The sequence below is a fragment of the Halyomorpha halys genome, unplaced genomic scaffold (genome assembly GCF_000696795.3).
Source record: "Halyomorpha halys isolate HHAL.00 unplaced genomic scaffold, Hhal_1.1 Scaffold1181.1, whole genome shotgun sequence".
In the NCBI taxonomy this organism is placed as follows: domain Eukaryota; kingdom Metazoa; phylum Arthropoda; class Insecta; order Hemiptera; family Pentatomidae; genus Halyomorpha; species Halyomorpha halys.
The window spans coordinates 237,201-262,350 of NW_027108517.1; the positions used below are offsets into that span (position 1 = coordinate 237,201).

Here is a 25,150-nt window from a genome sequence, read left to right on the forward strand (position 1 = left end):
ATATATATTATATTAAATTATATAGGTAATATATAACATATAGGTAAATAGCTAAACAGTTAATCAATGCTAGATTATTGTTCTGCACAGTATTCTTCATCCCAATGAATGCTGAACCAAATTTTCATCCATTTAAACTTTTGTTTTTGTATGATGAAATTATTGGGCTATCATTAGTTGAGTTGGTATTGTCGTTCCTTTGTACCACATGGTCTATTTATTAGATCCCGCTTCGCCCTGGATGTAGGTTGGTTGGGTAATTGAATTAACCGTAGGTAGTTGAATTAACGGTGTACAAAGGCTTTGTAGTCTGCCTGGTGAGACATCATGCTCCCCATTCTACTTCTTGAAATCCTCCCTAATTGGACTGGAAAGTTTACATCGTTTGATTTATTTGTAAGGATTTTGGAAATTTGTAAGGGTTCTGGTCAAGATAAACTGAAAAAAATCTAATGAGGTGCTAGAATCATACAACTTTTACTTACCAATCTAATTTAAGTTGAAATTAGATTCTGTGAGCCCAGTTGAGTGTTCAACTATATAGTTCTATATTACTTCTCTTCTCGGAAATTGGTTTTCAACCTGAGAAAATATATTTCCTTTTTTCTAATTTATTTAATTATTAAATTCGTCCATAGTTTATAATTTATCCATTTATTATTACCAATAGCAATGAGAGATGGTTAATTAGTTCTAATATACAAAAATAATTTACTTAAAATGAATAATAAACACTAATCCGATAGTTAAACGTCCGAGGGGTAGGCCGAACCATAGGTGGGAGGATTGCATTAAGAGAGATCTTAACTTCGCAATAATTAGTTTTTCCTCTATATATAACAATGTCCAGAGAATAAAACTATCCTTAAAACTTGTATTATCCTATGATTATCAATTTGATGATTTTTTTTTAATTGGGCCAAACAAACAGGGATTATTTATGCCCTGTGTTTCCGTTTAGAACTTATTCCAAATTTATTACAACTCAATATTTACCTTTCTATAAGGTCAAAGTAAAAAATTGATTGCTGCTCTTTCGGATTCGATAATTCATAATGAAGCCGAATTGTGAATGATGAAAAGTAAAAAATCGAAGAGAGCCTATTGTCTTAATGTCTAAACACGAGGACATTCCCAGTACCCTGTCTCCGTCGATTTCACGCGTGGAATCCCTCCTTCGTCTTTAGGTACAGTTATCTCTTACGGCTAGCATTATCCCAAAAGAACGCTCGACAACCGGGATGAAACCAAGTTTAAGCGGATTATACTGGAAAGGCAATCGATAAACCCCCGCTTGAGCTTAGAGGTCGACGCGGCTTAACACTAATATCCACTTAAAGTTCAGAGCCTCGGGTCGAAGGCGTCGTTCGCTAGCGACCGTCATCCTGTCAGGAATCTGTTTAACGCTCTGTTGGAGAAGGCAATTAACCTTTCGGCGATTAAATTATATCGCGAGTGTCGCTGTAGTTGGTGGGGTTTTGATGAAATGCCAATCTTGTTTATGGGGATGACTGTTTTTAGGATCTAGATGTTAAAGAGACATACATCATTTGTAAACAGAGCACGTGTCCCTCTGCCAGCTAAAGAGTGCAACCTGGGGTTTGGAGCGTGACCTTAACACCTCTATAGGTATTACCGTTGTAAAAACATTGGAATGGAAATCTACTTGTAGGGGAATGGAATAATATTACCTCCATTTATATAACAAAAAAATGAAACATTTATTGTTTTTATTATATATTTTTTACATGCCCTATACTATAATGTTAATATATTTTTGTCTAAACTAAACTAATGATAATGGACTGAATGGAACTGACCAAGACGACGATGGGAGTAATCTATCCCGTCAGGTCTCGTTTTGAGTGGTTGGTAGAGTACTCATGACCACTCTAAACGGAGCAATGGAACAATGGAGTGTATCATGTATTTTATATTTACAGCTTACAAACATTTCTATATACAGATTAATATAACTCTGGAGGATAGATGGGATACGAATAGTGTCTGCAAAATTACTAGAGCATCATAATTTAATCTTTAAACCACTAAAAAAAATAAATAAATTAATATAATAATAATAAAATACAAATAAAAACTAGTTATATTTTTAAGCATATTAAGAATTGTAAGTCCACTAAAATTCCTATTTCCTTTCATTACTATTAATATTTTTAAACATATTAGTATTAAAAAAATATGCAACATTTTAATTCATATTTTTAATAAAATTATAAGTTATTCATGTCAATACTTATTAATATTTATTGCATAATTTATACTATCAATATTCTAAATTTTAACTATAGTCTATTTATTGACCTTTAATTTTTAATATTATTAGTTTTTCACAATCTGAAAGCTATGAATTCCATCGTTCCACTCCATCAGTTTTCCACTATCAAAGTCAGTTGTAGTGATTGAGTGATATAGTGAATTCCATTGGTCGTAAACTCCACCACGCCCAGACTAACTAATAGGTTTTAGTTAACTAATTTGTTTGTTGTCTAGTTTAACTAATTTGTTTAAAAATTAATTACGGTTTTACCTACCAACATTATTAATTTAATTAGGATACTCCATATTTCTCTTCTGCTCATGCTTTACACTGCAAATAAATAAATTTACCTCTTATTTTCCGAATTTTAAAATTATCCATTACCTTATTTGCGTACATTTAGTTTCTCTTAATTTTATTTATTGTGCGTAATTATTGATTGAGAAGTACAGTGCCCCAATTACCATACAGATATGTCATTACTTTGATATCTATTTTTTAAAATGATCAGATATCGATACTAATAAGTGGCTACGTTTGTATTTAATGACCCCTAATTTATTAATGCCAGTTGGCGTCCTACTGTTTTTTAAAAATATTTACACCCACCTCTGACTGTATAGAGATATCTGGCAGATAGGTATACGGTCTGGGATATCTGTTGATCTATCTCAGCTCCTGTTGGACAGGTACGTGACAGGACTGGGAGAGGGGTCTCGCAAGGACGACTTTGGGTCCTTTACTTATCCTTTATCCAGCCGCTCATTGAGGACTCCTTTAATGGCTGCCGTCGGTCTATCTGCCTCTCTAATCTGGCTTTGTTTATGTGTTTATCCTCAGCGGTGTCCCAACTGCCTGCTCAATTATATTCCACAGTGAATTTACTGTCGGGAGAATTTCGCAAGATATTGGTGTGTCGTTAATCTTGATAGTGTAGTACATATAATAGTTGATTATTACCATTTTTGAAGTTTTGTCTATCATTACCATCATGATATGTTGTGTTTAACTGATCAGATGTTTTGACTGTCTACTGTTTCAAAGATCAAATCTAAATCCATGAACTATAAGTTTATTTAGTCCTTTTGAACTAGTTGTGGTCCGCGGTATCACACGCGTAAAATTTAGATTATTCATGCTTGCTTCATACACATGATCAAGTGAATTTGATTATCTGAATTACTTCCTAAATTTATGAGGGAAAAAATGGACTATTAGTATATAAAAAAAACTGGATCGAATGCGTTTTGCGTTGAAAAATGTATGACTGTAAAAAAGATAATCCAAGTAGGTTTGCAAATAATGTCATGATTAGAAGACTTTTTTTCTGGTAGAAGCTATATGTTAAGAATTTTCTACCCACAGTTTTAATAATAATCCTGTTGCGTTGCATTCCGCTTCAAAACGCAACTTGATAGTTACTTTTGGCAATGACGAGTTATGACGGTGTTACAATCATTTTGCAATAACTTCTTCCTTTGTTTGTCTTTTTATTTTTATGAAGTTTAAAATAAGCGTGACGATTGAGATTTGAAGTACTTGTAAGATATTATTGGCTCTTGACGTCACATATTGACTTTTACACCTACTCAAATCATGATTCTAGACTACTAAAACATCAGGACTCATACTCAAATTATCAAGAATGCTATATTTCGCGTTATATTTTAAGTATTAAACAAGTTTAACTACCACGCTTCATGTTTCATTATATCTTGTTTAATTTTCTTTGCATTTCCTTGCATTCTTTTAGATGTGAAATACATAAAATATTAGTTATAAATTAGAGAGGGGAGAAATATATGGAATATACAGTAAGAGAAAGTATTGCCACCGTACAAAATTTCGAATGCGAGTCTTCAGCGAAATCCTTTTGGTGTTAAGTTAGTCCAAAAAAAAACACTCGCACACATCTGTGAACAGCCTAGCTCAAAAACAAAAAGTCGTAAGAAACTGAAATTATACATTTATGACGGGTATATACCTGAAAGAACTTTACGATTCGACTTACCGGCTGTGCCACTTAATAGAATCGATTTTGGACATTTTTTTTCTCCAAAACGGCACTAACGATTATCCTCATGAAAATAGTCTAAACGGACTTGAATGTCGGAATTTTCAAAAAATTCTTCCTTTGAAGTACGTACTGTTAACTTTGTTTATTTAAAAAAAAATATGTTCTGTTAGCAATAATAAACTATGTTTAGAAAAGAAATATTACAGAATTTTATGTATAACCGGAAAGAAACCGAGACCACACAATCTCTACCGATTGACTACAGATGTTTACGACTTCGTTATATTTTGTTATACTGTTGTATTCTTGCTTCGTAAAAATTTAATATTCGTTATTTCAATCCAGAGAGACCTAGATATTTATTTTTATAGCAACAGAAATGTTTCGTTCAACATTTTCTCCCTCTCTTGTTTTAAATTTTTTTTCTTGAAAATTACGTAAAATAGGAACGACTTGACGATTGCTATGGCTTACCGATCTACTCAAAACATAGGGACGCTAGTAGGAGGTAAGCGAAATTGGTACGATTGTTGCCCATCACACCATATTTTTTACCTGGTAGTTTTATTATTTTTGATTATAAATTATTCCATATACAATGGAAGGTGGGGTGACCACACACCCTCTTACCTATGAGTTTGTTGTTTAGTATCGATTATGGAGATTTGCCACGTGTGGTAGGAATGGTAATATCGATTGGTTTTATAAAGATGAAGAACTCGTAAGAGGTTGTTTGCTGCCCCAGACGGTCGTGATGCTCGTCTCTCTTGTTACTTTCACTTACCTATATATGGAGTATATAGTTAGGGGAAGGATTGCAATTTTCAAAAATTTCGAATTCGAGTTTTCAACGGAAATACACGTTCCGAGAAAGAATCTTGTCTCAGGATGGATCTTGGTGTAAAATTTCGTAAGAAGAGTGTAAGAACTGGAACTTTTAATTCTTAAACTTCGAGATGAAGTAATATAAAATAAAAAGTTTGAGACGTAATAAGTATAAAAACTAGACCCGTCTGATATTAAAGTCCATTTAATTGGTCGTTGACATCCTGAGTTCAATTAAAATAGTTTGTGCTGGCTTCGAGGAAATCGGAAAAATCGATTATTCAAAGTGGTACTTCCAGTCAGTCGATTTTATCGAAAATGTAAATATTCACAATCTAGGAATATGTAACTTCAGTTTCGTACGGCTTTTCGTTTTTTGAGCTAGGCCTACCACAAACACACAACCATTTTACGATATTTGGCTCAGAGGATCTCAAAACGCGTATTTGAGGAGGAACTCAAATTCGAAATTGTGTATGACCTCAGTACTATAGGTAAGCTAAATTAAAAACTCAATATTCATTTCTTAAGAAGGAGCAATATTGACTTGGCAAATTTTTAATAAATAAATTTTAATTGTTATACAAATGAAGGTTTTGCTTGAATAAAAAAATTAAATAAAGGTTCTTTTCGAATATCGTGTGCCAATTATATATATTTTTTTAACCTTCTCCATTGTCTGTGACCAGTTGTAATATTCTGTAAGTTTAGAAGTCTTCAGAGGGATTAGAGTTTTTTCTTTCTCCTTAAAAATAATGTCAGAAGCACTTAAAAGGTTTTGTCGATGTAATACCCAATTAAGAGGCTATCAAATTCTTGAATAGTAATTTGATCGCTTGCTGTTAAAGCTTAACGATTCGTTAGTTGCAAGGAGTAGACAGCTCTGCCAGGCATAATACACGTTGACAAGTAAACAGGCATTACTGTCCCTACTCACTGCTATGGGACTGGATTTGTGCTTGATGAGTCAACCGCAGGGGGCGCTCCAAAGCCTTTAATCAACACTGAGCTTAGGATGTAGTAAGCTTCAAGGTGATGAAGCATTCTGTTGTATTAGTTCTAATGATTGTAACTAATATCTCTGAAATTTCGATAGTCATGAATTCAACGTAGTGTCTATGTGTTCTGTGCTTAAGATAATTTTCATAATTTCTTGGGTAAATGAAACTTTTGGAAGTCATTCATCAACTCGACGATTTCTCATTCTCTTGCATAAGCCGGTGATGAGATATGCAACAGTGGCGCTGCCTCATGCCCAAAAACAGATTCACGAATAGTTCCTAGGTTGTGAGGTTGCGACATTGAACATCTGTTGTCGAATATCCTTTAAAGGAATAAATAGCCGAAGAGGTGAGTCAGCGGCGGTGCCTTCTAACCTCTTTGGAGAGGGTGACGATTAGGGGCAATCTGTTTGTCCATAGATGGCAGCACTTTGTGTCTTCCCTTTTCGGCTATCTCTCAGCCTCCCGGCACGTCACATGTCAATCTCGAGTCAACCCTATCCGCCATAAATTTACTGTAATCCATATATGGTTGCTCAATATTATCCTTTAATATATCTTCGTCATTGCTTGCAATTATAGTTTCTATAATAATTTCGAAAGAAGTTGTCTTGGGCAAGTCACTATGTCACTATCATGTATTGTGCAAACTGTCTTTCATCGTTGCTAACATTGTTCATTTCAACATCCAAATTTTCACCTGCAAAAAATGTTAATAAATTTGGAAGTTTTCATTTCATTGATGATCATTATGCCATCTTCTATTTTGCAAACTACTGTATAAACCGTAATTTTTTAAAGTAATAAATGGTTGACTGTGGTAGTAATTAAAATTAAATTAATTTGACTCAAGTTTTTTTTATACCTTCTCATTTACATGTCATCTGTAAACTCTCATATCTGCTTTATCTACTTTGGATCTCTTTATTTTAATCTTGAGAAAGATCTTCATTGAAGGTAAAGTAAAAAGTTCGCTATTCCTTAATAGTTGATAAATATTTTCGTCCTTTTTGACCGCAACCCGTACCATTCTAATCTAAATTAATAAATTTGTCGTTTGTCAAAATATAACTAAGAAGCACAATAAAACATAATTTAAACGTGCAACGCGGTAATCTTTACTATTGATAAAATATGAAAAACAAAATTAAGGGAAGTATTGACACAATGGAAAAGTTCGAAATCGAGGTTTCAACAGAAATACATGTTTTTAGGTCTCTTCAGCCCGAATAGCTTTAACTCATAAGTCTCGCAATATGATCTATGTGGCCATGTGAATAGCCTAGCTTAAAATAGAAAGTCGTACAAAACTAACTTAACATATTTTGTAGAGTGCTACCAATGGGTAGCTTGTACCATACCATTATCATTTCCTCAAATTTACTTGATGTATTTTATGTACAGTTGTAAATATCAATAAATATATTTAAAAAAATATATATTTTGAACAGGAGTCTGGGATGTTATAACTTAAATACTTAACTAAAATTTTTTAACTGCTTTTTCGATTAATTATTATTAAAAACACTATAATTATTTTACAATAAAGAGAATTCAAAATTAAATTCTTTTGCCGTTTTATTTATAATTTACTGATTTCAAAAAGACACTTCAATATTCAAAAATAAATAAATAATAACAACGAATCTTTCTTCACAAATTATCTGTTGTATTTTAGGATGCTTCAATAAATATTTAAAAACATATGTGACCATTATTTTGGTACCCCCGGAAGTTGGTAAGAGTGACAATAGCGCATAAAATTGATCCTAAATCCACACCCCTGATGAAGAGAAGTATATGAACCTTTTGAAGTCAAGAAAAGATGAACAAAGGTAGACAGACAACTTAACCATAGAAAAAGTGATTAGAAGAACATAACGTGATTGTCCACGTCGTGATGAAACAACTTACGCGGAAGACATTACGGTCCTAGGAACTAACCGATATAACATGGAAAGACTCCACTAAGAGAAGCCGAGGGAATCGGCTTCCAATTAAATGAAGATAAAAGTATGTGGTTATAAGCCGACAAATCCACCTTAGCGACATGGTCTTCGTGGATTGCAAGTCGTTTCTGAAAGTAGAGTTTCAAATACCACAATGACATCAATAAATGATCAACGGTTTGAGACAGACCAGTGTATAAGAAGTACGAACAGAGCCTTCTCTCTGTCAAGAATACTGAAATCCCGGAGCATATTTAAAAATCTGAGGCTAAGTTTATACAATGGCTTAATAATGCCAGCTCTGATATAAATCTAGCAGAGATTGAAAGGAAAGTCCTCTATATATACAGGAACGATCTGGCATCAGAGCTTTAAAACGTAGAGGAGAACTGCTAGCAGAAACGGGTCAGTCAATATTTCATGATATGGAGGCAAGGAGGATAAGATGAGGTGACTAGAAGCAATCCATCAGAATGCCTCTATAGTTAGCAAAAATCATATGGATAGACAGAATCAACAAAGAAGCATGCAGCTAACTAGTAAGCAAGAGTGGAGAAGGTTGTTATTCGGGCGGCCTACAACGCTCTACTACAAGGTATGTAGAGCCAACCGAAAAAAAATAATCCTTATTTAATGAGTACTATATGATTTTTTTTTTTTTAGATTAGGTATGTAATTTTATATTTATAAAGTATTTTTATTAGAAAAATCTATAAAATAAATTTAAGAGAATCAAATAAAACAGAAATTTATAGAAACGAGCCTTGCTCATGAATCAGAACTATTGTGGACGAAATAATTGATTTAAAAATTAGAACTGAAACGAAATGTATGTGACAATAAAAAAAAAAAATGTATGCCTCGGACTGTACAGTGTGACAGTATCAGGCATTGTCCTTTTTGACCTGGTACAACTATCTCTTAAATACTTGAATGTTTATTAGGCTATTGTTCTTTGTTGATACTGCAATAGGCCTCCATCAGTAGTTACAACTTCCACTTCAAATATAATTTAAAAATGGAGTATATAATTCTTTTAAATATCTGAAACATTGTGGATAGGCCTAGATAATTTTTATATTATATTTTTTATTAAATTATATCGATTATTAAAGTGAATATTATACCTCCGGTTCGACGCCGGCCAAGTAAACGTGGACTTGAAGTAAAGTACCGACCGGTTCCTATTGATCTTGGAGTTCCCCCTTGTGGAGAAGTTACCCTCGGCAAACCCTCCACCTCTTTTGGCCAACGGGCTAATGTTTTCCCAACAAATTTTGATTTATACGTTTATTTATTTATCCTCCCAAGTTGGGTTAAAGTGTATTAAAATAAAATTAAAGTAGAGTTATGATTACTAATATTAATTATAATATTTGAAATGTTTCCAGATTTTGTTAAAGATTTTTTCTGGTCTCGATAGTCAGTTTTAATTTTTTTTAAATATTATTTCTTTTTTATTCTGGAAAATTGGTATAAATCAGAAAATAATTTAATATTATTTTTTTAGACCTATTTAAAAAAAAAAAATGAAATAAAATAAAAATTTTTATTTCCCTTTGGCTTAAACGAGTCATAACCTCGTAGAAGTAGATTATAAAGTTCATAAAGGTAAAACTTTGAAGTTATAGTACAACTTACATATGATATAATAGCATCCCAGCATCGATTCCTTTTTCCAGCTCTGAGGATTGATGGATTTTGAATGAGATATCAAAAGAAAGGGGATTTCATGGAGAATATCAATTTCAATTCTTAAAATCTTACTAGAACTTGAATTTCAAACTCAAGGTTCAGCTGATCATGACGTTACTAATCAAGTTTTAAAGGTTTCGGAAAAAATATACGAAAATATACAATTCAGGGTTAATATAAGTTTACAATAATAGTTGAATTTTAACTGTAAAACTGAAGTGATATTTTCTAGTAGGGCAGCACAATTATATATTGTGTAAAATGTTACTTAAAAAAAAGTCATTATAAAGTATGCAGTTTTACCAATTGTCTGTGTTGAATAAACTTTATTGATAATATCATGTTCTTTATGCGCATGAGCAAGATATCGCTTATAGTTCGAATGAATTAAAGGTAAGAAGGAAATGTATGGAATGCGAGAGTTCTTTTAGGATAGAATTAGTTTTATATAATTTTATCTATAGTATTTTTTGGGTTAAATATAATTTTTGTTGCACCCCGCCTTATAAAATATAAAATACTATATTTATATCTATTCTTTAACTTGAATAAGGTGAACTGCATAATCGAGTCAGATATCATAGTTAAATACAATAGTTCACTGAATAAAATTGGGAAGTTGTCAATAACTATTATGGAATGTTGGTAATTTCACAATTTTTTTAATTCTGAAGTTTAAACTTGGTTCAGCCCTAAAAATAAAACTTAATCGCAAAATTGCCGCTAGTACTTCCTAGCTTAGTTATATCTAACATATTTTGCATCAATTAACCATTTGTATAGTCCCACTCTATTTGACTGTATGCTATATGTAAGATCCCTATCTAAACTTACATAAGAAAGAGGCAAAACAAAAAGTTAGGCGACAGCAGGTTCTGCAACTATTCCTGGAGTCGGCCTGCTTGATTTATTAAGCCTAAAGAAAATAAAAACTTCAGCGGGAGGGAATAAATGGCTACAAACCCTTAGGGGCCCCGAGGGTAAATAAATTAATGAGCCAAGGAGACAGCCAGGAGAGGGTTCACGACAAGATATCACCAGCTGTTCGATATATCGATATAGAGAGTTGCCTTGTTATCGATTGTTCTAGAATATATCCATCGAATAAATCTCTTTGGACTGGATTATTAATTCTAATTTATTTAATATAAACATTACTCTGTTTTAAACCTGAAGTTAATATAGATATTTGTAGATAAAAGAAGACCCTATGAAGTTGTTTTTTGTAAGTCACCATTCTCACTTCAAATATGTGATTGAACCAGGGGTAACATTCTTTTTCCGAATATGCCAAACAAATAATCTAGTGCGTATTTCACGAAACTTTTACTTAGCATCCTGGAGGGCGAAAATTTCAAATTCATATTTGAGGGCTTATCGTGGTGCGAATAATGAATATGAATTTTATTCCTGTCAAGAATACGATTCTAAAAAATATGAAAAAGCTGGGAACCTTTTGATTGCCATCAGAAAAGATCTGACTGACTCAGTTGTCTCCGATTTCACAGTCTAAACTGCTATCTCTCTTTCTACTTTATTTATTTATCAAATTCTTTAATAGTTCACATTTATATTTTTTTTATTACTGTCAACAATGTAAAACGGTTCATTATTTCAAATAAATAAAAAGTACTTTAGAGGAAATGTTTTTAAAAATTCAGCCATGTTTAACTATTTCACTGAGAAAAGTGGATTCTATAATGTGGCCTTCCCTCTTAGTCGATTTTGTGGAAAACGTTTCTGTCACACTCAGACCCTCAAAACTGGCTGGCACATTTATAGTTTACAATGGGAAAAAAAAATTGCCTGTTGAATAGAATATGTCTTATATACACGTTTGCTATTTGCAGTAAATACATATGCTCGGTAAACAAAGGAAAGATGGACGGTATGAAAGGAAAGGTATAGATCAGCAGTGTAGGTTGTATATGACAAAAATTCTTATACATATCTTTAAGAAACATAACCTATAAATTTAATCTTTGTTCTAGAATTTTTCAGTAACTTTTTTATTTAATTACCTAGACTCATAATGTCTTCCATAAACATATGTTTGTACTATGTTAAATAAAAAATAAACTGCTAAAGTTAATTTAGAAAATTTGAAACAATGTATTTACACCCAATCGGTAGAATTTAAAAATATATTATCTTAAACAAGTGCTAATTATTGAATCCAAAGGTTGGGGAAATACTTCAATTAGTGAAAACATGGATCAACTATTCATCTGTTGGCAGTTCTGAAATAGTACTAACTGAAAACAAACTTGTGGATGCAGCACATGCTCCGTTTGATTTGTGCCTGGACGGGTCAGCCGCAAATTCAGGCAAACTTTCCCCCCAGCCAATCCAAATAATTCATCCAGCGAATTAGCTATTCTTTTGTAAACGTGTAAATATGCCTTAAAGCTTAAAAAAAATTAACACTGTGAATTTTATAGTTTAAAAAAAAATCAAAGCATCACTGTATAGACATTCCTTCTCAACCATCGTTTTTTAGAATGAGTATATAATTTTTTTCGAGATGTTTCTAATTATTAATTCTGTAAATTTTATAGTTTATAAGTAATTAATTCAATTTTTTTTTTTACTTTTTTTCATTGTAGGACATGAATGTGAGGATAAAAAATCTTTATTATTTCATTAACGCCTCTAACAGAAGTACTATCAATTAAAATGATGCAAAATGCATAAATGGATACACTGCGCAAATCCATGAAGTGATACAATCTTTGTTACCAGAATTAAATAAAAAATTATCTCAGCAAGAAAGGTCTCGACACCCGTTTGAGAAGAGACCCATTAAAACATCTATCGATAAAATTCAATAAATATCAATGGATTGGGTAACGTGGTATCTGTTAATTATTTATATAATTTCAGATTTCTCGAGATATTATATTTATGATTATCATGTTGAAGATAATTTAAGTAGCAATGCATGATGATATGAATTATGTTGTAATACACATTTTTTTTAATGTGTAATAAAATCTTGTATTAATAAAAATTTAAAATCCCAAATCAAGATAGGGTCAAAAGTTTTGAGGTTTACTTTTCTTTTTTTTTTTTGTTTGATGAAAACAGAAAGTAAAAATTTGAATTGAAACTTTAATGTTAATGAATTTTTTGCAACAAACCCGGATTTCTATTCTGCTGTGCGGAAAAAAAATTCAATTTTAATGTGTATTTGGAGATTAAATAGAGATTTTACTATTAAAAAAATAATAATAATAATAAATCAAAAATCAGGGGGATTATCTTTATCAATTAAGCGATATAAGGCACTTAAAAAAAAAAAAAGGATTGTCGTGTAATTGGTCTATTGAATTTCAAAAATTTCCCAGTTTCGTGTATCATTTCCCTTGCTAGAAAAATCTCAAGTATCTTATAATGGAATATTGCTGGCCATCTTGATTCACTAATACACACCTCACACCATATTGCCTAAGCTCTTATTATTGTTTTCGTAGCCAGTTCGGCCATATGGGCAGTGACCCTTCCTCCCTGACCACTGCGGAAGACCCCGATGACTCAACCCGCCTGTTCCTCTGACCCAGTTATTCCCTATAAGGCTGGCCGTCCCGGCAGGACATATATGGAGTCGTTCCTTTCCCCCGTATCCTTGATCTCCTCTTCGCTGTATCTTGACGGTATCCTCTCCCGGCCGAAGGGTCCGTGACTTCATCGTAGACCGCGTTCCATTTAGGATTCGGTAACCGGTTAGTGACTAAGCCCTTCTCAAATATGGCTAAGGCCGCCGAGGTTGATGATCCCAATAACTTATCTCGTTTAATATTCGCGATAGGAACGCTTTGCAGAGGTTATGCTAATGGCTCTCTTAGCATTTACTGTACAACTCCGCTGGCTGCCTTAGAAGGCAAAATGTAGATTATAATCGTTGGAGATCATTGGCTCAGGCCGAACAAACTAATAACACTGCCTAGCCTGTCCAAACAGAGAAAGTGCTATCTAGTGCTGATTTATCTCATCACACCCATCATCTCAGCCGGGCCTATTAAACAACATGTTTCTACACTAATTTATGGCTTTTAGTCTCCTTCGGCGATTTGATTTTAATTTTTATAAATATGTTTCATGTTTTACTATAAACTTAAGTTTTTCATTCCTATAATTTTTTGAGACTGATAAGATCAACCATTGTGGAATCATTACAATTACAGCCGCCTGTCTGTTTCTTTAATCGATATTGCGGCTACTGTAGCCTTGCTCCGTTTCCTTTTCTATTTTATATCAATAGAAAATTTTCATTAAGTATTGCTGATACTGTACAGCTGTTGCTCCATTCCCATTTCTAATTTTTAATGATAAAAATATCATTACCAAAATTATAGTATCTTAAATCTACTACAAATGTGATTACATTGCATATTTTCTTAACCTTGTAGTATTTGAAATATAGAGGGGAGAAGTATGAGTTTCCATTGCATATCTTAATATTGCTTAAAGAGTAATGGAAAAATGTTTGTTATAAAGAAAAACTATTGGTTTTAGGAACTATAAAATGGGTATATTATATTCATAATATCAGATTGTTGGATGTAGAAATTAGATTTAAGGGGGAAGAGATATATTATGATAAAAATATGTACAGTAAAGAATAAGTTTTATTAAATCAACATAGTTGGACCTGAAATGTAATTTATATACATTAAGAATGGCGGGGCCTAGTGGTAAGGCTCTGTCAAACTAACTCGAATGACACGGGTTCGAATACGGCTGCAGATAATAATTTATTCTGTTACTATTGCCCTGAGTTATCCCTGTAGGTTCGGGAGTCCTTCGTTGGTTTAGTCGTTACTGTTGTACTTCCATACAAAGTATTGCACTCATGACCCTTGATGGATTGTATCGGTACACATTTATTGTATATATATAAGCTTATTATGTGCCCTTCGGCGTTTTTTAAACATGTAATATTAGTTGTTATATGCCGATGCATGAACGTAATTCTAAAAACAGACTTTCTAAACAATAACACAACAGTACTAATAATGTACCTCGATTGCTTTTCAAGGCTACGAGGAGAAAACGTTCCATGAAAATATTTTAACAAAAAAAATAAATCGCAGTAAATAAAAGTAATCAAAAAAAAAATAAAATAAGATTGTTAATTTGAAAACTTCTGTGAGTGAATTATAATTTCCTTATGGATAGTCTAGTATGTTTAATATGCTGCTATTTGTATTGGATATGTATATGGTGTTCATTCTGTTTTGAGATAAATGGAAAAAAAAAATATTTATTCCATGTCGTTAATGTAATAGTTTGAACCCAACGGATTAGTTCATCAGCTTTATATAGATTTCAAAAAGGCTTACGATTCTATTGACATCCAGAAGCTGTATAAAATTTTAATTGAAAAGAAATTAGTAAATCTATTTGGAATGTGCATGACTGAAATATTTTATGTAATCATTATTCTGAGAATTTTTAGGTTCAGTAGGGTTTAAAACAAGGCTATACTCACCTATTTTATTTAATCGTTATTAAAATGTGATGCTTACCGAAAAGGGTTTAACTTTTGGTGGTAAAATACCGGTGCTTGGGTACGCTGATGATTTGGTATTGTTGGGTGAGGATAAGGAAACTATACAACCATAAACGTACGAGACCTTTGGGGTCCACCCTGCCTCATAAAGTGGGTATCCTTAGTTATGGAAAAGTCTGGCGATCAGGTGTGATTCTGACCAATCACCTCCTTGCACAACCGTTGGTCTAGTTACATTACTTCCTTCATCGATTGCTACGATACAGAATTTTTTTTTTATTGAATTTACTCTTGTTGAAAATAAAATCATATCTCTGAAAAAGTTTATATTTATTTTTACTATTGCGGTCATTGCCAATGGATTTTTCCCTTAATATCCTTTCTTGGAATACATCATAGGATTATTCTCTCTATACAATTTGAGAGGATTCATGAAAAATAATAATTTTTGCTTAAATATTTCAGTATTCGGATGTTATACCGCATTTTGTGAATAATTTATTACCGAACCCCTTAATATATCTCTTTTATATTAACATTTTTTCAAATAAAGTAGTCGTTCTAATTTTTAAAAATTATACGATCTCCTTAGATTGTTTGAAATTACTATTTCCTGAAAGTCAACATATGAAAGTCCTTAAATGATCTGCCTGATGCCTGCGGGGACCAGACCGTAAAAATTAAATATTTTCGAAAGTCCTCTTTTATATATTCAGTGAGATAAATTTCCTTTGTACTTATCTATTTGTTTTGTAATTGCATTATTTATTTGCTGCTCTCCTCTTTCTGAGAAGACAGTCGTAAAATCCTGCCAGTATCGATCATTTATCTTTCTCCTATCGATAACCCGCGGTAATTGGGATCAGATCGTTTCCTTCTGTCATCGTCTTTGAATTTCTCAATCTTTATTTTATTTTATTTTTTTAATTTTCTATTTCTTTATGATCCTTTCGGAATGTTGCTGATAACATTTTCCACGCTCAATTCCCGTTGCAATTGTTGTTTTATGTATATAAAACAAATCAGTTAAAATATGTGTATTTTTTTAATATTTGTTAACTCACTGTGGAATTCAATCCCCATATTTCGGTAAATTAATTACCGATCGGTAGATTAATTAGTAATTAAGTAAGTCTAGAGATAATACTATATACAATTTCCTACTTACTGATATTTGACATAAAATAAAATTGTTTTAGGTTCTAAAACGGTTCTTTATTCAACTCTGTTATAGATTCGAAAGTACAAGATAGGAAAAAAAAAATTAAGGAAGAAAAGATTTAAGTGAACATAGGAGAAGAAAATACTAAGATTAAATTACAAAGAAAATCACTTTATGTTAGTTTCAAATATTCTAAGATAAAATCTTACTAACTAGAAATCTACGAAAATTTCTTAAGGTAGAAATCAAGGAGAAAAAAAATAATAAATGTGGTAGATGGTTATTAAATGCTTTCGTTATATTCATAAAACAAATATTGAAGGAAATAAATTTAAAATTTATTTTATCTTATGTATTATACTCCAATAATTTTTAAACAATGAATGGCCTTCGTTGTAGCTTAATTATGTATTGTTATGTTATGATTATTGAGTAGTTTATATCCAAAAATCATCCAAATCATATGATTTCAACTGATTTATTGTGTTTTTTTTTTGTTTTTTGTTTTTTTTTTAAATAAACGAATCTATCATATTTGTTCCTGTTAACAAACTACAAATAATTCAATAAGCAATAATAATAAATATAAATCATTCAGTATAATGAACTGTAATAATAAATATAAATAATACAAAAACCTTCTGGGAAAATTATTTAATTAACTTAAATACTCTGTAAGAATCAAATTGCATCATACAAGGAATCGGACTATAAATTAAATAATAAAAATTTAATTATAAATTTCAGAAAAAAAATTAACATTAAATTTATTTATAAATGTAAATATATCCATGATATTATCCTTTAAGATATTTCTTTCTCCAAGAAATAAATCTTTTTTTTATTTCAATCTAATATTAAACCATGATTACTACAGGCCCTTGCCCTTGAAAACATTACCAGTTTTTTACTAATATATGTTTCTGAAGTCCAGCGCTCTTGTATAAGAAACAAGGTCTGATAAATGTAGGTAATATTCTCCGATAAACCCTAGCCGTAGAAGGTCGACACGCAAGCCGATGTAACTAGCAGATGGGTTATAATGGCTCTTTTGTTTTTTTATTATCGTAGGTTAGTCCAGGTATCGACTGAAGGAATTTGTATTGCTAACATCATCTATACCTATAAAGGTTGAATATGAACATTTTATTAAAATAAATAAGCTGAACCGAGGTATAAAGACGAAAAAGCGCGAGGATTGTGTTAAGTTTAATCTTTTGGAAGAATAGAAAAACAAAAACATAGAAGAAAGAAAACAGTTGGAGAGAATTATTTGCTCATCGAATGCCGGCTTGGTTAATTTTATTATAATCGTCATTAGATAATGCAACTTCAAGGCACGCCGCATTTGCCTATGATAGATCCAATGTATGAAAGGTGCGTTCAAGTATGCAGAAAAAAAAAATGATAAATTCTCATCACGTTTCATATCCACAAATATGCCTCAATGTATCGGTGGATTACTTTCAAAACAACTGATAATAAACCGTTTTGATATTACAGTGTGCTCGCAGTTAATAAAAACCCTTTAATTGCACTCCAAACTCTCCAATCCCATATCCCTCGAAGATTGGTGTGTTGTAATTGGAGCATTAAAATAAATCCCATCGAATCACTTTTACCCTTCGTCGTAAACCCTCCGACTGCCCTACAGTATCCTTTAATAATGTTGCTCTTACTCCTGTCGAACAGATTCGCTACCTTGGCCTGTAACTGGAGAAACGACTAACCTGAAATCCTCACACAAGACTGAAAAGACAGGAAACTACACGGCGATCCTGACTGTGTAAGTAAGTGCTGTTACTTGGCAAACGGTCTTAACTTCCAATACTTTCAACATGTCAAGTTGTTCATCGAATAGTGATGATGATATATTATTACTACTACGCGATTCAGACCGGACTATCCTGGAAATAGCGGAGATCATGGGTTCACCCTTGCTTGAAGAGTGGTCGGCTTAGCAAAGAAGTTGAAGATATCTGGCTCCAGTTTTTTTTAGTATTTTGTAGGAGAGAAAATAGTTCTATTTATAACTATTGTTGGAATTCGCTAACAATATACAGAGAATATATCGAAAACTGACTGAACCATCGATTTGTGGCCCAGCATGGCATTTAATATTTGCCATTCCCTTCTAAACTTCTCCGACCCTTGGCAGCGGTACAATTATTGATTCGAGTCGAGGAAACTCGACCCTTCTGGGCTTTATTTTATTTTTATTCGAAATTGTATCTCACTGTCTCTATTTTGCTAGAAATGCCTACGTAATGCGTAAATAATACTAACAAATCAAGTATACCATATTTTTACACTGTCATCATTGCTTAAGCTAACATAAAGGTATTTTTCATCGTAACTTTATTGTATATTTTCGTCTACAAAAGTACTCGAACCCACACGGTTCCTTTCCTAAGACACAAGACGTTGAGGTAGTGGACAGTCCTACCGCGCCACCTAGGACCCAATGAGTCAGACCCTAAGGAATGTTCATGTTGGTGTTTTATTTCATCTCTTTCTCTCATTTTCTTATTGTGCGTGCCTTATCCTCTCTCCTCCTTCACACCTGAGGGAATGGGGTCAGGCCCCAATGGAGAGTTTATAGTTAAACGCTTTATCAAAGAATTTTTCACTCATTCTTGCCAGTATTCTTAACCTTATCCATTTTTAAATAGTTAGAAGAAAAACCTAAATTGCCTTATCTAGAAAAAAAAAATTATTGTAATTCTTAGTACCTCTAATGTATATAAATTATTTCAAATTAAATGTAAATAGCGGAGTAGTTCATCAAGCAATTGCATTTACTAGTACTGTGATTTGTAATTGCAGAAATACAATTACAAATAATTGTAATTGCAATTATTTCATGAACTACAAGTAATTGCGCTTCTTATACTTAACACCAAAACGGAAAAAAAAATCTGTTTTACATTGGCTCCAAAATATAACAATTATATCCAGTTGAAGATTGGGCACTTTTATTAGCAAATTTATTAACGTGTTACGATTTCTTTATATATTTTCGATGATGCTGTAAATAAATATTAAATCATTTTACTTTCGCGCACTTTTTTATCGATTTATTTTAACTTAAGGGATTTCTGTTTATAAGAAAAATGACTGAAATCACGTAGGAATTGAATTGTGATTGCACTTAATTATCATCAAGAAGTAATATTATAGAGTGCAATTCCTTCAGTTTAATTGTCCTAAATCATTCATTTTTAGTGTTTTAACTGTTATTTTAGTGTAATTGATCGGTAATTGCAACTGAATTATTTAATCAAATTATGAAATTATCATGTGATGATTTCTGCCCTACTCTCCTAAATAGTAGGTTTACGTTGTAAGGTTTTTTTTTTTTTTATATATAGTTGATTAACTTACCTATTGTGTCTCTAATTCCGAACATCTTAATTTTAAAAAATATTAATTGGAACAGGTTGTAACTTTATTGCCGTTATTAAATAGCGCCATAATCTAATAATGCACCACCACTTGCAGGCGTTTATAAAATACTATGACAACTATAACACCAATGTAAAGAATGTTTCTTATTAAAATTAATTTAATATTATATCAGTCAATAATAAATAATATCTCCTCACACGATTTTCCTAACCACTTTGGATTCTAAGACAACTACATAAATTGTTTGCTGTACGGTATTCAATTTCAAAGGCATTGCTATTTTCGAAGTACAGTGATCGAGTAGTCAGTGAGTTAATGTTCAATAAGTCAGTGGGTATTTCTAAATTTATATATGATTTTTAAATTATAAGATTTATTGATCATCATAGTTGGTAATAATTAATTATGTGGCCTCAAACCTCATTCTTCATCCTTATAAATTGATCGTTTCCTATAAAGGTCATTTCGGTTCTAATGATGTCATTTTCTCTCTATCGAAGGTTCCACTTAGTCAATCTATCGTTAAATTTCAATATAGAAGTAATATGATGGGAGGTAGTTGATTCCATTTGGAGGTATTAGGTTTCGGGTACTTGGCCGTTGGACAGATGTTCCGGAACAGGTGTTGACTGTTGAACTTTCTCTTCGGCAAAGGGTTCTCTTAGCGATGGCGTAAGCAACGATGGAATAATCGCATTTTGATCGTTCGATGACATGGCAGAATACTGCTTCGTTTGGGATGTTTATTTTTAAGGAATTCGTTAGTATTCTCAAGCATATTATTTATATTCTGCAAAATTTTAATGATAAACTTTAATTATGTATAGCCAACTTCTTCCCTTGACTCCGTGATGAAGACCTGAAACTCAGGTCGAAACGTCGGCATAAATAAATATTTTTTTTGTTTATTTGTTGTTCTTGGCTGACCGCACCCTCTCCTCCCCCCGACCATCTTTTCCTCCTAACAATAAAAATACTTGTTATTTTTTATTTTTTTTTTTTTTAAGAATAAGAAAGAAAATTAAAACTCTATTTTTTTATTTATTTTATTCCTTTTGTCCATACTGTTACAAAAGCAACTCCTCCCTGGTTTACATTGCTTCGATTAAATTGACAAACGGAATCATAATTCATATATACTCGTCGAAAATAAGCTAGTATATTTTAATTTTTAAATTTTAAATAAAAAAAATTTTCTTTTACTGTAGATAACCAATAACTTCGCCATCCGAACCATTCTCATGTAAATAAAGGCCACATTTCTGCTAACGCGGTATGCTGAAGAGAATAGTGGTTCTGCAAGATATTGAATCTGAGAGGGCTGTTGCATCGGCTCGTAGGTCGCGTTTCTTATCTTGCTGTAGATAATTTATTCAATCTCATTAAAAGATTATTAGCAGCAATTATTCAATTCTACGCTAACTAGCAGATTAAAAGGAATTAAATGTTTAGATCAGAGCCAAGATTGTACTTCTAAGAGCGAATACAGAAGGCGGGTCTAGAGAGCTTAAAGCAGAGGTTCCACGTGACTGATAACTGTCTTGATAGTATACTAAATGCCAGTTTAAACAATCTTAGTGAATAGGTCTCACTATCACCGTAACCGAAATGAACTTGCATGACAGATATAATCTGTCATTACCTCTTAAATGATAGTAAATAATTCAATGAATTTCACGATTATTGTTATGAAAGAATTTTTATTTAAAAAGATTACAATGATATATTGTTTTGCGGCATGGTTTACCCTACTTTAATATCATTATTATCAAAAATGAAGAAGTTTATCATACTCCATGAATGAAGTTACGTCCAAAATAATGATTGATTATTATGTACTGTATGACAATCAATGATAAAGTCACATAAATTAGAAAATTCCACCAACTCTGATAATTTATATATCTCTCTGATGGAGATAGATACAAAGACAACAGTTCCAGTACGTACACTTATAATTATTATTTTTTTATAGCAGTTTATAAGTTTACATACCATATAGTATTTGTTGACAATATCATTTTAGGATTTAAGGTGCTTTGTCCAATATTTATATATACATAATTTTTTCCCATAAATATTCGAATTGAGAATATTGATTCGACTCTATGTTCTGCTGATTTGTGCCATCTTCAGAGACTTGATTAGTCAGTTGTTTCATGTAATTAAAGTTTTCTGCTCACTTTTTGTGTTCACACCAGGCAACGATTTCAGAAATAGTCTAACTACTAATTGAATAATTTTATCTATGAGGAGAAGATGAGAACTGCTAATTTATCATTATGAATAATTATATTATATTATAATAGTTAAATTTATAATTATTGTGGAACATTTTGATGGTATAATTTTAAAAAAAATTTCTTGCATTATTTTAATGCTCTTTTTTGATGATTAAATAGTTCCATTGTAAAATGTAGAAAAGTCAAGTAGCATGACAATGTATTGAATAAGTCTATAATTTAGTCATTAAAAAATTATGAAAGTTTTTGAAAATTATATTAGCTCAAGAGTTTATGAAATTTTTTGATTGGTTTTGAAAATTTATGAAAATGTTGATTCATGTATTTATTTATTTAAGTGTTTCCACTACTTGGGCCATTTACACTGGGTTAACAAAGTTAGTAGATTACAATTGACATGTTCAGAAAATTACAATTACAAAGTGAGAAAGTTAGAAATTTACAATTACAATTTGAAAAAGTTAGAAATTTACAATTACAAAGTGAGAAAGTTACAAATTTATTACAATTACAATTAAAAAGTGAGAAAGTTACAAATTTACAATTCCAATTACAAACTTACAATTAAAATTACATATTTACAGTTGCAATTTACAGTCATAATTAGAATTGACATAGTTAGTAAATTGCTATATTAAATTATGCATCCACTTATACATGCTCGAATTAGAGTGAGACTGTATGTGATCATAGATATTAATGATTTTTAAAAAGTGAAAAAGTTTTGTTGTTGTGGGATCTTCTCTCAATATCTCCTGTAAATCTGAAGAGAATCAGTGGATTCATGTATTTAAAAGATATTCATGGCTTGCATATTTTTTTTATCATTTTTTTCCCTTTCCTTTCTTAAATAATGTTGAATAATAACCATCACATTACCTTTTTTAGCTGTAGACTTTAGTGTGAAGGAGTAATCAGATTTTCTTCTATGGAATTTTTTTAAAAGGTTTATTGAGATTGGAGGTATTTGTATCATCCATAAACATTTAAGTAAATGCATCATGGGGTTATACAAGGTACATTATAAACGGCTATGGACTTTGAAGTATAGTCATTATTTTTTTTCACTGGAGTCTATTTGAATTTTCTATTTTTATTTTGGTTATTGAAGTTCTGATAAATTTGTCGTCTTAAGAGCTGTAATCTATTAAGAAATTTAAATTAAAATTGTTTAAAAAAAAATCTTTCTGTGTGTTTACATAGTTTTTTAAAAAAAATTTAATTCATTATGTATTAGGGGTAGATAATTGAATATGTTTGATATTAAAACTAAGATTAAAGTTGTATTTTTTCACATATGTTGTTCATTAGTTTTAGTTATTAGCTCACCTAATTTTGCACTGTGCACTCATTCTCTTCTCTATATAAATACTAATGTAAACACTCTCTTTCCGTACCATAGTCATATTGTATCGTTCAAACATTTTTTTGAGTTCTGATTCACTTAGTAACATTACCTCTTTTGTATTTTTTGCTGCATGACTTTTATTGCATGTTACTTAAATTGTTAATTACTCAGATCAAAGAGTAAAAAATAATTTAGTGATTATAAATTAGAAGTCGTCAATAGTATAAATTATTTGATAAATGCTTGTAATGTAAATATTGCTATTTATATATATTGAGATATTATAAAAATTATATATGAGTTTATGATTAAATTGTGACCGACGGAATTGATTATCGACGCTCATTTCCTCTTTTTTTTTCTTGGCATTCTGCCCGTGCACACACTATCACTCTGCATGCGACCGCACTGAAAAATGTCTCTTGTGGTGGTGAATGTGCATTCAATCGAATGTGAAAACTGCATTTGATGCCTGGTGCAGGCTCAGAACCAAGCTCTCATCATTGTAAGTATTTCAAGAGCCTATAGTTAACCTTTACTAAAATATGAAATTATTTTTCTACTAGATTATCTTAAAATATGTATAGAAACATAAAAAAAAACACATTTACTTCAGATAATTAATTATTAAGCATCTTGTATGAACTACTCAGTTTTCTTTTTTTTTTTTACATTAATTCACTTATTTTATTTAAGTTTGAATTAATATGTTTAAATAACTTTAATAATTTAAATGTATGATGACCTTAAGTTTTCCTTTGATTTGTTACATGCTTCGAAAATCAGTCTACAAATTTTGCGGTATGTTCGTTGTTTCTAAATAGTTTGGTTTTTTTTTTTTATTTGTTTTAATGTCTGTGATATTATGAAGCACCTTTTATTCATTAGTTAAACTGGTAGTTTTATTTTACTTTAAAAATGAGTTGAAGTCATTTATTTTTGTGTTTTTTGTAATAACAGTTTTTTCTTTATTATTATTACTATTTTTTTTTTGTTGTGTTTATTAAATCTTTTGAGTAGAGTTTAAGTAACTGTGTTGAAGTATGTTTCTTTTGCATGTGTAAAGCACTGCATGAATTATTATTAGTGATCTTTTGGTTGAAATCACAATCTTTTTTTTTTCATTTGCACTCTAATTAATTTAATTATGTTGTTTTTATTTTATATTTTGCTATGTTTGAATTTTTTATTATTATTATTATAATATATTGCTGCTTCTTATTAAAATTTATTTTCATTCTTAGGGAGAACTGGAACAACAACTTTTACAGGCTAATCCGATATTAGAAGCTTTCGGAAATGCAAAGACTGTTAAGAACGACAATTCATCACGTTTTGTAAGTATTTGTTATTTCAATACTTAGTATTTTACTGTTACACTTAAAATGAACCGCTTAATTCTACCATTCTTTGTTTTTTTATTTATTTTTTTTGCTTCTCCTATCATGTATTTACTCTTAAGTGAAAATTTATTGAAAATAATATTGTTTTTATCAAAATTATATTCATATATCCATAAATATGCACAGTAAGTGAATTGTTTATTTTAGAAAGAGTATAAGCACCAAAAATTAATCCAGAAAAACTATCAACATTACAGGAAGATTATTGATTGACCGTGTGTAAAGATGAAAAGAATATGGTCCGGGTGCGGTCAAGAAAAACTCAAATAGTAGAAATATACTATTTTAATGAGCCAACGTTTCGCCCCA

General features: G+C 31.2%; 1 protein-coding gene across 1 annotated transcript in view; it reads left to right on the top strand.

The window, feature by feature from the left end:
• zip (myosin heavy chain 10) overlaps nt 1-25,150 on the top strand; it is a gene marked incomplete in the record, with an annotated part of 188,082 nt that overhangs the window by 129,933 nt on the left and 32,999 nt on the right. Inside the window, 2 exon segments of the mRNA XM_067046836.1 lie at nt 23,920-23,943; nt 24,683-24,775. Of these exon segments, the coding sequence (XP_066902937.1) occupies nt 23,920-23,943; nt 24,683-24,775 (117 nt within the window).